The sequence below is a fragment of the Pelobates fuscus genome, chromosome 5 (assembly GCF_036172605.1).
Source record: "Pelobates fuscus isolate aPelFus1 chromosome 5, aPelFus1.pri, whole genome shotgun sequence".
Taxonomy (NCBI): Eukaryota; Metazoa; Chordata; class Amphibia; order Anura; family Pelobatidae; genus Pelobates; species Pelobates fuscus.
The window spans coordinates 143,432,165-143,445,404 of record NC_086321.1 but is presented as its reverse complement, the minus strand read 5'-3'; the positions used below and the strand labels follow the sequence as shown (position 1 = coordinate 143,445,404).

The following is a 13,240-nucleotide window of genomic DNA, read 5'->3' as shown; positions in this document are numbered from 1 at the left end:
CGCACCGCAAATCCTGTACCATCTAAGCATCTCTGTATAATGTAAAACTTATCCCTATGAATAACCCCCCTATTTCTTTTCTGTACCCCCTCTACTGTTTTGAAATACCAATAAAACTGGAATTAAACAAAAAAGAAGGAGTGGAGACTGGGTGAGCATCTAACAGAGAAGGGAAGTAAGCTCCACAGCAACGGTGCAGCCCTCGAGGATTCTTGAAGGACAGAAGATAGACATAAGTCTTCAGCAGAAGAGCCTAGACGGACATATTTGTGTATTAGGGAGGATAGATCGGTGGGAGCAGCATTATATAGAGATTTGAAAGCAAGAACCAGAATTTTAAATTGAGCCCTATATCTTACAGGAAGCCAATGTTGGGACTGACAGAAGGGTGAGGCGTGGAAGGTGCGGGCGGACAGAAAGATGAGCCTCGCCGACGCATTCATTATGGACTGTAACGGCGCAAGTTGGGAGCACGTAAGACCACTGAGAAGTGGATTACAGTAGTCAAGGAGAGAAAGGACAGTGGAATGGACCAGCACCTTAGTTGCATCTGGCGTTAAGTGGCGTTAAGTAGGGTTAAGTATGGTCGGATGCGCCGAATATTTTTTGAGATGGAAGCGGCAGGATTTGGCGATAGACTGAGGGGTGAAGGAGAGGTTGGAGTTAAAGAGAACACCTAGGCAGCGAGCCTGCATAGTGGAGCTGATGGTAGCATTGTTGACTTGGAGGGAGACAGACACAGGAGCAGCAACACTTGAGGGAGGAAAGACCAGAATTTCAGTTTTGGTCAAGTTGAGTTTAAGGAAGTGGGCAGCCATCCAGTTAGAAATAGCAGAGAGGAAGTCAAAGACACCAGTCAAGAGGGATGGGGAGAGATCAGAAAAGGACAGATAGATGTGCGTGTCATCCACATAGAAATGATATTGGAAGTCAAAGGAGCTAATGAGTTTACCAAGGGAGGCAGTATAGATAGAGAACAGTAGGGGGCCAAGGATCTATAAGGCCAAAGGAGGAGGTTATAGAGAGCAGACGAGAGGAATCAGTGCAGTTGGGGTTGTTGATTGGGATATTGAAATCCCCAAGTATAAGGGAAGGAGTGCTAGATGAGAGGAAGTGGGGAAGCCAGGAAAAAAAATGCTCAACTCAATGAATAGCCTAGGATATGTGATGAGGTTTGTGGGGTGTCTGGTTTCCTTAGTGTGTGTAGAGAAGGTGAAGGGCCCTGTATTTGGGAGAGACATTACCAGCTGCTAGAAGCAGGAGAGAAAGTGACAGGAGGTGTGAATGGGTTTTGTATGCATGGGATCTAAGATGAGATCGGTTGTGGGTGGGAGTGAGAGAGTAGCAAAATGGGTACAAGGCATGAGATGAGAGAAGGGGGCAGTGTAGAAGAGATGGGCATTTGTAAAAGTGGTTGGGGGTATGAGTGAACTGGGTGTAAGGAGAGATTTTTATACTGAGGGAGAAGGAGGAAATAAAGAGGAGGAGAAGAAAGATCATTGCTAAACTTGGGAAAAACTAAATTGGAAATAATTGGAATATCAAGAGCAGGTAAAGGGAGGGTAAATATTACGTTTTATAGGTTAAGAAAGTGCAGGAGTGTACTTATAAGAGGCAGTGTGTACACCTGTTATTTTTACTTATCTAAAATCTGGGTATGACAGACAATCTATAAATGTAATAATGAGCATGGGGTGGTGAGGGGAGGGGAGGGCAGGTATCAGACTTTCTTACAGCAGTATTGGGGCTTGATAGTTTGTAAATCAGGCTGTTGAATAAAGATAAGTGAGTGTCAGATAGGCTTGCAATAAAGCTGAGGGAGGGGGATATGTATCTAGGCACAGAGATGAAGGGATGGTTATTCAAATAAAAACAAACATATCAATAAAAGAAGGGAGGGGTCAAAGGTCAGTCAGAAATCAGAGGGGAAATAGAGGAATGCATATAGGTGAATAAAAAAATAATGTTGTTTTATAGTCAAGGATACTGGGGGGGGAAGGGGAGTTAAGGTTACAGTAAGTATATGGTTAAAGTTAGTGTAAGCATATGTTTAGGGGTTGAGATAATACAGAGTAAATAGGTATAGAGTGGACATTAATTACCAAAAATGTGTTTAGATCCTATCATATTAGGCATTTAACTATAAGGACTGATACATTCATCTACTTGTTCTTTTTTTTTAGTTGCACAGGATGTGTAAAAAATTTTATTAAAAAAAATATGAGAAAAATTATTTGTTTTGGTTGCACACCTATTTTTTGTGTTGTATACATATTGGACATTAAATGAAAACCCTTCCTGTCCTTCAAAAAACAATTTATATGTCTTGGGACATTTAAAGAGAAACCCCTAAATCACAGAAGAACAAACTAATTCTAGCTTTTGTTATGGCTCAGAATCTGTTCAACTGCCTCCATCCTTAAGGGGTTAGGTATAATATTTTATAATCCATTATATGATTCACTTTTTCTGTGAGAAAATCTGATTTTTACACTTGCTCTGTGATACTATTTACAAGAGAAAGCCACAGGGTTTGCAGTACATACACAATTTGGTATACCTTATCAGTGAAACATCTATATTTGTGAACACAAATTAGATAATTAGAAATTCTAGAAAAGTACAAATGTCTGCTTGTGTCACACTCATCACATGAACCAAACCCCATATATATACATTTATGATATCACATGAGCTGTGTAATATAGAGTTGTCCTAAATGATTACCTGTTGTCACTTGGGTCACTATGGATCTTGATTGAGTCTGCACAGGGGTAATGCTGCTGCAAACCACAGTCCCACCGGTCACTGGAGTCACTGCACGTACACCTTGGCTTGTTGAAATAGTCACCATTTCTGCTGGTGTTGCGGAAGCTGCAACTGCTCTCTGCTGTGCATGGACAACTTGTGGAGCTCCACCTGCAGTCTAGCGGGGATTAGAAGATAATTAAATTGTAGAGTTTTCTTCTTAAATGTATTTTTCAGCCATATTACCCTTTACCTAAAAACTACAAATATGACCAGCATCTCACAAGGACTAGAGTGTAGCCACAGAGTGTTGCCACACATCATTTGGAATGTAAACACATCTGAGTGAAATTAATGAAGCAGTCCTCCGAGCGGGAAGAGGTGATCCTACCAAATTCAACAGTGCAGTGTTTAAATTAAATGATTATACCTATCTGAACTTTACCTCCCCATCTCCATGCAGGCATATGCGTTGGAACTTGCCCGGTAGCGCTGTTTTACACAAAAATGCTTATATTAAAGAATTACTGACTCTTTACCTGATTAAATTACAAGCAGACATGCATTTGCAGTCAAAGTGTTAGCCTAATTGTTTGGTCTGGTAACTGTGAACATTACAAGCTTGTACTTACAGTCAGCGTGCCAGCAATGACAGGAGACGCAAGTCGCTTGTTAATGGGCTGGAACGTAGCAGAGGGGACACCAGCTACAGTGTTTACAATAACGTTTCCACTGACAGTAGCTGTAAATATAAATCATGATGGTTAGCAGGGGAGGAAAGGAATGTCTGATCATCCGTAAAACTGTTTATATACGCTGAATGAGCTTAAAAGGAGATCACCAGAAACTTACATTATTTAGTATTACTTTTATAAAATATGTATTATCACCTGCCATCATCTTCTCTGAAAGGTGCAGTTAAAATTCTCTTTCATATTAACTGAATCATTAAAATATGTTTTCTTCCTTCCTGCTATCTGTTATCACAAGTTACACATTACTTGACTGTTCATTTGTTATTATAACAATTTATGATTTACCCTTGTATATCTCATTTTACAAGTATTAATAGAAAATCTGCAGCAGAAACAACATTCTTCTCAACAGCCACATCAAGATTTCCATTGCCTATATTAAAAATAATAAGTCTTTTGTTGTAGGAAAGATCACTATCCTAAAAATGTATTTAAACCCTTTTCATTCATTTATATTTTTTTCAAGTTAAATGGTTAAGGAGATTTTTCACTGTTAAAGACTCAATAGAGAGTGGTACATGTCTACTTTCCTATGATACATATTTACCCTATTCAATAAAAACTTTGGTGATTCTCATTACAAAGCGCTTGACACATTCAGAGTGAAACTCAAAAATAAACCCAATTCATGCCTTAAAAATGGAAATAGTGGTTTTGATAACCTCTTTATTTTTCATGCTATATAACTTTTTCATCATTATTATATAATAGAATAATATACTCCCTTACCAGCTTGTATACTTGCACCTGTCACAGCAGTTTTGATCGTTCCAGCCTGTATAGAGACCAACACACATGAGCAAAGCAAATGATAGTTTATCTGATATATATCTTCATAGGGATGCTGTCACTCTTTTGAAGTATAGGATTTAGAAACCCTTAGCAAGCCAGTGAGAGATGATCACAGGTATTTTCCAACTCCTTTTCTATCTGTACATGTACTAGATCAGTTGTCAAACTAATGCTGGCTTCTACTACTGAAAGGGGAGTATACTGAGTGCTCTGAATGAGAGGCAGGAGGCTCCTTTTTTTAGATAACGACCAATAACAGAGTGCACATCACCCTCTCCTAGCAGATTAAGTAGTGTGTTACAAAATCTGACAAAATCCTATTACAAGTTTTCCCCTGATATCAGCAGGCATAACGCAAACAGCATGAAACAGTGATCTGTCACACTGAATTTGATTATGGTCTCTTTGGGTTTCACATGTAAGTCGGAAAATGGTAAGGCAAGTGAGCATGTCACACTAAAAAGACAAAATGTCCAAAATGAATATGGTGAGTTATTATCAAAATCCTGGAAAAGTCACACCAACACTTACCAAGACGGCAGTGGTTGGTATGGTGGTTGCAGCTGTAGGTACCACTACCTGTGGCTGCTGAACAGTCTGTTGCTGGATCACTTGTTGTTGAGGCTGTGCCTGGGCTGGCTGCACCACTGGAGATTGCACTTGCTGGCCATTTTGTTGTGGTTGTTGAGTGGCCTGTGGACCAGCTTGCTGTTGGGCTCTGTGGTGCTGCTCAACTAAAGCCTATGCATTATTTAGAAAACATTGTTACACATGGTGCAAGCAGGAGAATACATTACAGTAAAACACAATGCATATTTTTATTATAGATTGACTGGCTCATTTATCTGAATTAAACATTTTTTAAGGCAGTTTATATTCATATTGCAGGTTACAAAAATGGTTTGAAAGATATATGGTAGAAATATCAACGTAATTTCAACATCTCAGTACAGTTACTCAAGAAATATCACTAATATAACTAATTTTTGAAATGATCAATTTGTTGTAACTATGACCATTAGCCATATTGTGTTTGAAAGTGAAGCCTAAAAGAATGAAGATATCTATGCTAGGTTCAAAAACATAAAACATGTATTTACCAATGACAGCAGTTATCATAAGGGCAGAAATCATAGGAAACTTTGCCAAAAATACAAGCTGTGCACATGAAGAGTGCATGCTAGATGACCCAGGGCTGTTTGCTTGTGCATGTGAGCAGCTTGGGAGGTTGTTGAACATAGTTCGTAAAACTGTAAATAGGGCTGAGAATAAACTGATTGCAGCTATGGTTTGGGTGTTATCAACAAATACTGCAGTTCCAAACATCCTATGTGATAAGCAGAACTGCCGCTGGGGGATGAACTACATATGGTCTGCTGCCCAGTTGATAATGGGATAAGATCAGAACTTTTGGACTAGAATGAGAGGTTCCTGATTAGTGGAGTCTCTCTCTGGTGTTTAAGAAACTGTCTAATGCCACATCTTGTCAAATCGAATGCAGCAGCTTTAGGAACCTTTATTTTATTTTTATTTATTTTTATTTTTTATTTTTTTTTCTGCGTTCTGTTTTCCCCCCCCCTCTTTTGTGCTGCTGCTTGATTGATTGGGGGGAGTGTTCATTAATTGCATCTGTGTGGGAATAGTATCCCCATAAAGGCACACCCCTAACTCACTGAGCTTGCTCACATTACTTGAAAGCAGACTCTATTTAGTAGGCTCTTTCAAGTAGGAGTTAGAAAACCAGGAGTTGAAACTAACAAGGGGTTTAAGCTAATAAGGTAATTGTTTATTTTTCTGTATCTAGGGAAATGAGTGTTAGCAAGATTGCTGGTTTAACTCAATGCACATCTTGTTGCATGTATGGATGCCTGGATGTACCCGTCCAGGGTCCATACCTCTGTGATGGTTGTGTGCGAGTGGCTTCTCTGGAAGCTCAGATTGGAGATCTCGAGAAGCAAATCTCAACTTTGAGGGAGATTGACAATCTTGAGAGGAGTGGGGACAGGTAGTGGAGAGGGAGGAGATAAGACAGATGGGGAACAGGCATGTAGCTGGGTGACAGTGGGGCGAGGAAGCAGGGGGGGAGGGAAGAGGAAAGGGCTAGCTAGTCCTGATTTGGTGCAACCTAGCAGATTTGCCCGTTTTAGGGAAGATGTTGGGAGCATCAGCTCAGGAGTAGCTGTATTAGAGGAAGCTGTTACTTCTAACAGCCGAGCTAACAGCCCCCCTATTACGGGTGGGGATCAAAATGTAAGGAAGGCAAGACAGGTTGTGGTGTTGGGGACTCTATCATTAGGAGAGCAGATAGGGCCATCTGCCGCTCTGATCGGCTCAACCGGACAGTTTGCTGTCTCCCGGGTGCTCGGGTCCGGCATGTTGCTGACAGAGTGGATGGATTATTGGGAGGGGTTGGGGATGACCCAGCTGTCATGGTCCATGTTGGTACCAATGACAAAGTAAGAGGAAGATGGAATGTCATAAAGAATGATTTCAGGGAATTAGGTAGCAAACTTAAGAAAAGGACCTCCAAGGTGGTATTCTCTGAGATATTACCTGTGCCACGTGCTACAGTGGAAAGGCAGCGGGAGATTAGAGAGGTTAATGCGTGGCTGAAGTCTTGGTGCAGGAAGGAGGGTTTTGGGTTTTTAGAGCACTGGGCTGACTTTGCGATTGGGTACAACCTTTATAGTAGTGATGGATTGCACCTAAACGGGAGAGGGTCTGCAGTGCTGGGGGATAGGATGGCTAGAAGGTTGGAGGAGATTTTAAACTAGTAGTAGGGGGGGAGGGTCATAGCAATCTACAAAATGGAGATAAGACAGAAAAGAGATGGGCTTTAGCACAGTATAAGGGGGGTGTAGGAGGGGGGAGGGGCAAGCTCAGAACAGAGAAGCTATGTAATGTTGATAATTCACAAAATATACAAGTGACGCATGATATTAAATGTATGCTTACAAATGCAAGGAGCCTAAATAACAAAATGGGGGAACTAGAGGCATTAGCATACACTAAACAATATGATATAATAGGCATAACTGAAACATAGTGGGATGAGACACATGACTGGGCAGTTAACTTAAATGGGTACATGTTATTTAGGAAGGATAGGAAAAACAAGAAGGGTGGTGGGGTATGTTTGTATGTCAACCATGATTTAAAGCCAAATCTTAAGCAAATGGAATGTGATGAGGAAAATGTGGAAGCTTTATGGGTAAATATCTGCTTGGGGGAAAGGAAGGGAAACCAACTATTGGTTGGGATATGTTATAAACCACCTAATGTTAATATTGACGAGGAACAACATCTGTTTGAGCAAATTGAGAAAGCTGCAAATCTGGGTAACACTTTAATTATTGGAGATTTTAATTACCCGGACATAAATTGGGACAGAGGGACTAGTAGCTCAGCAAAGGGAATTAGGTTTTTAAACTTGTTAAATGACACCTTCATGTCACAACTTGTACAAGCACCAACTAGAATGGACGCTTGTCTGGACCTGGTTTTAACAAACAACGTTGATCTTTTAACCAACATTCAAGTAGGTGAGCACTTGGGAAATAGTGATCACAATATAGTGTCCTTTGAAATAAACTCAAAAAAACTAAAGCACATGGGGTATACTAAAACATATAATTTTAAAAAGGCCAATTTCAATAAGTTAAGGGAAGCTTTACAATATATTGACTGGCATAAACTCTTTAGTGAAAAGAACACTGAGGATAAATGGATCATCTTCCAACAAATATTAGAAAGGTACATTTCTCAGTATGTACCATTGGGAAATAAATATAAAAGAAACACATTAAAACCAATGTGGCTTAGTAGAGAAGTAAAACAAGAGATTAAAAATAAGAAAAGGGCATTTAAAGCATTTAAATCGGACAAATCAGATGCATCTTATAAAAGATATAAGGAAGCAAATAATGCGTGCAAAAAGGCAATTAGACTTGCTAAACTTCAAAATGAAAAAATGATAGCTAAAGAGAGCAAAACAAGCCCCAAAGCATTTTTTAAGTACATAAATTCTAAAAAAAACAAAAATGAAAGTGTAGGTACACTAAAAACTGAAACGGGGGTGTTAGTTAATGAAGACCAGGAAAAGGCATGAATTTTAAATAACTATTTCTCCTCCGTATATATTAAGGAAGAACCCATGGCAACAGATGTGCAAATGATTGCTACTAAAAACTTGCAGAATAATTGTAATTAGTTAACTCAAGACAAGGTGCTGCAGCAACTAAAGAAAGTTAATATAAACAAAGCTCCAGGGCCTGACGGTATCCATCCACGTGTACTTAAGGAACTAAGTGTAGAAATAAGTGAACCTGTTTTTAATCTTTCAAGATTCTTTTCTTTCAGGAAGTGTTCCGGAGGATTGGAGGAAGACAGATGTGGTTCCTATATTCAAAAAGGGTTCAAAATCCTTGCCTGGAAATTATAGACATGTGAGCTTAACTTCTGTGGCTGGTAAAATATTTGAAAGGTTATTAAGGGATAATATTCAAGAATTCCTTGAGAAGAACATGGTTTTAAGCAAAAATCAGCACGGTTTTATGAAGCACAGGTCATGTCAAACTAACTTGATTACGTTCTACGAAGAAGTAAGCAGAAGTATAGATCAGGGTGTTGCAGTGGATGTAATCTATTTGGATTTTGCCAAGGCATTTGATACAGTTCCACACAATAGATTAGTGTTCAAACTCAAGGAAATCGGTCTAGATGAAAATGCTTGTTCTTGGGTAGAACATTGGCTTAAAAACAGACTACAAAGAGTTGTCGCGTTAATGGCAAATTTTCAAGCTGGACAGAGGTGGTAAGTGGTGTCCCTCAGGGGTCTGTTCTGGGACCCCTTCTATTTAACATGTTTATAAATGATCTTGAAGACAGCATTGAAAGTCACGTTTCAGTGTTTGCAGTTGACACAAAACTTTGTAAAATAATACAATGTGAGCAAGATATTACTTTGCTGCAGAGGGATTTAGATAGACTGGGGGACTGGGCACTCAAATGGCAGATGAAATTTAATGTTGAAAAATGCAAAGTTATGCACTTCGGCGTAAAGAATACACAAGCAACGTATACCCTTAATGGAAGGGAATTAGGGACAACACACGAACACACGAAAAGGACTTGGGAATTGTTATAGACAACAAACTATGCAACAATGTGCAATGTCAATCAGCAGTGGCCAAGGCCAGTAAGGTATTGTCATGCATGAAAAAGGGCATTCATTCTCGGGACGAGAATATCATTTTGCCTCTTTATAAATCACTGGTAAGACCACATATTGAATATGCTGTGCAATTTTGGGCACCTGTTCTAAAGAAGGATATTATGGCACTAGAAAAAGTGCAGAGGCGGGCTACAAAATTAATAAAAGGAATGGAACAGATCAGCTATGAAGAACGGTTAACAAATGTAAACCAATTTAGTTTAGAAAAACGTCGCCTGAGAGGGGATATGCTAACATTATACAAATATATTCGGGGCCAATACAAACCATTGTGTGGAAATCTATTCACAAACCGGACTTTACATAGGACACAAGGCCATGCGTTTAGACTGGAAGAAAGAAGATTTCGTCTAAGGCAAAGGAAAGGTTTTTTTACTGTAAGAACAATCAGGATGTGGAATTCTCTGCCTGAAGTGGTTTTATCAGAGTCCATACAGATGTTCAAACAGCTACTAGATGCATACTTGCAAAAACAGAATATTCAAGGATATAATCTTTCAATGTAGGGTAATAACGGCTTGATCCAAGGATAAATCTGACTGCCATTCTGGGGTCAAGAAGGAATTTTTTTTCCTAGCTTGTTGCAAAATTGTGCTTCAAACTGTTTTTTTTTTGCCTTCTTTTGGATCAACAGCAAAAAACAAATGTGAGGAAGGCTGAACTTGATGGACGCAAGTCTCTTTTCAGCTATGTAACTATGTAACTTTAAATAACCACTATAGGCACCCAGACCACTTCAGCTCAATTAAGTGGTCTGGGTGCCAGGTCCATCTAGGATTAACCCTGCCTGCTGTAAACAAAGCAGTTTCAGAGAAACTGCTATGTTTACTTTAGGGTTAATCCAGCCTCTAGTGGCTGTCTCATTGAAAGCCGCTAGAGGTGCTTCCGCGCTTCTCACTGTGATCCATAGGAAAGCATGCTGAATGTGCGCGCGGCTTTTGCCGCGCATGGGCATTCAGCCGATGACGACTGAAGGAGGAGGAGAGTCCCCAGCGCTGAGGGAGCCCGGCGCTGGATAAAAATGAGTGTTTAACCCCCTACCTCCCCCTTCAGCCGGGCGGGAGTGGGACCCTGAGGGTGGGGGCACCCTCAGGGCACTATAGTGCCAGGAAAACAAGTTTGTTTTCCTGGCACTATAGTGGCCCTTTAAAGGAATATTTAATTTATTTTTCATTACATGTTCTAATTTATTATCTGTATAAGTTTAAAATAAATGTCACTTGTACCCTGGAGTGTCTCTTTAAGAAAGAAAAAAAAAAGATGAGTTATAATTCTTTGCAAATTTACATCTTTGATGACAAATTATAACAAGTAGTATAACAATTATGTACATTAATACCAAGTATATGCAAAATTATCAGACCATCTGTGAAATGATATGTAATCTACTGGGTAAGGAACTAAGGAACAGATTTTAAAATATAATTGTAAATTCAGAAAATTAGACATAAACACCGATGGCTATAATATGTTAAATACCTTCTTTTCCTTAGCAATGCGCTCAGCTCGAAGACAAGCTACTTGGATTGGAGGTAGAGGTTTGTCATAGTTAATCCCACTGTAAGAACATAAACAAACTGCAATTTACCTATTCTGACACGTTTAGCTTTTTTTTTTTTTTTTTAATACATTGCAGAAACATTCTACGGTGTAATAATAATATTTCTCTACATATTGGAAGTAATTTGGTAAAGTAAGGGATAAAAGTGATAACATATGCAAGGCAAGTCGTTGGAAATCTTCAATTAGAATCTATAACACTCTCAGATAAGTATAATGGCACATTGAAACAGAAGAGGTAATTAAATTTCCGCAAAAGAACATTATGTTTTGTGCCAATGAGTGGAATAGAGAACGTAAGCACTATTTCCCATGCAATAACACTCCAGTCAATCCAATTTTTTTAAGTGCTAATATCCAAAAATGAGAAACGTAATTATTTGTGGCGGTTACCTTTCTGCAAGCACAGACGCATGCTTTGGATTCTTCTGGAATGGGTTCATTCCCAACCTTAAAATTGTAAAACACGAGCAGTTGGCAAACATTAACTACATGAAATGGCTTAACATCTTGTTTACAATTTGGTGAATTGGAAGAAAGTTCTGCCTGAATACCACACAATTAGAATATTCTATTTGATAAAGGCAATAAACAATAAAAAAAAATAAAAAAAAAAATTACATATGTTTGTTTGCGGGATGTTGGCTACAGATGCAACCATTTGTGTTAATGAACGGCAAAAAAAAAAAACTTATAGAAAACAGTACATGCAGTAATAACACCACAAATTAATCAATAAATGAATAAAAAAGAAGAGTAGCAGCTACACACCCACTCTAGCGACTTGATGAGTTATATACTCAGAAATGGAAAATAGGGTGTGTGCGCTTAACAATATAAAACTAGATAAATGATATAAGAATTATCAAAAACCATTTATTAATTAAGTAAAAAATAAATAAGCAGAGGACTAATTCCGATCACCACTGTTATACCTTAACCGGACAATTAAATACAAAAGTATCATAAAACAGAATAACAAAAAATAAATGACACCAAATGTATCCACAAACTAACTGCACTGAATGGCCGAAAAGATGGAATAACCTCAATATAAAGAATATATATAGAGAGGTCCGATCACTAAGTGAAGGTAGGGTGGATACAAAAAAGCAAAAAAATTATATACCAAAAAACACAATAATAATAATGAACGATTAATGAACGGCAGTCAAATAGGAAATAGAATGTCTATTTTTCATGTAGCTATAAGTAAACTTGACAGTTGGAGAACAACAAAATCACTAGCACCAAGTACAGATTATGTGTTTATACCTAAAAAGAATTATGCTGACATCTGCATGTACTGAGTTCCTATTAGTAATTAGGAACTTAATTTAGTTTCTGCTACATTATTTTATTTCAATGAGACACTATAGTCACCAAAAGAAGTTTAGCTGAATAAAGCAGTTTTGGTGTATTGACCATGCCGCTCAAGTTCCACTGCTCAATTATCAGTCATTTAGGAGTTAAATTGCGTTTGTTTCTGTCCATGTAGTCCTAGCCACACCTATCCTGGCTGTGACTGACACAGCCTGCATGAAAACAAAATGGTTTCATTTTCAATCACATGTAACTTACTTTAAAAGTGTTTATCTATCTCCTGCTCTGTAAATTGAACTTTAATTACACACAGGAGGCTCCTTGAGGGTCTAGCAAGCTTTTAACAGAGCAGGAGATTAGAAATTCAAAATGAAACAACATTTGCAATAAAGGAAGTGCAAACAATAGATGACTCTTTACAGGATGTATTTAGGAAAGCTGTGAGGTGTGACTAGGGCTGTATAAACAAACTGATTTAAGCAGTGAGACTGCATGGGGCATGATCTACAAACTAAAAATGCTTCATTCAGCTAAATTTTGGTGACTATAGTGTCCATTTACCATTGCTTATTTAGCAACTCTATCCATTAATTGGATATGCTAATTCCTGTGATCACCTCAAAGATGATGAATATTAATATAATCATCCAAGTACCACTTGTACTCCAATAGATATGCATTACAATAGTAACAGAAGCATTTAATTGGGATGGGTGAGTTAACTTAGCAGCATGTCATGCCCAGGACATACTTGAAAACAAGATAAATCTCAATGTATCTTTCCTGGTAAAATATTTTATAAATAAAATATTTTAGAAATAAATGTCTT

The 13,240-nt window shown here is 38.4% G+C and overlaps 1 protein-coding gene across 1 annotated transcript in view; it reads right to left on the bottom strand.

The window, feature by feature from the left end:
- LOC134610966 (E1A-binding protein p400-like) overlaps positions 1-13,240 on the bottom strand; it is a 156,500-nt gene that overhangs the window by 18,564 nt on the left and 124,696 nt on the right. The window contains exons 42-47 of the mRNA XM_063454391.1: positions 11,482-11,538; positions 11,008-11,086; positions 4,827-5,036; positions 4,233-4,278; positions 3,381-3,490; positions 2,728-2,926 (exon numbers count right to left, since the gene is read on the bottom strand). Coding sequence (XP_063310461.1) covers positions 2,728-2,926; positions 3,381-3,490; positions 4,233-4,278; positions 4,827-5,036; positions 11,008-11,086; positions 11,482-11,538 — 701 coding nt within the window. The remainder of the gene's footprint in view (positions 1-2,727; positions 2,927-3,380; positions 3,491-4,232; positions 4,279-4,826; positions 5,037-11,007; positions 11,087-11,481; positions 11,539-13,240) is intronic.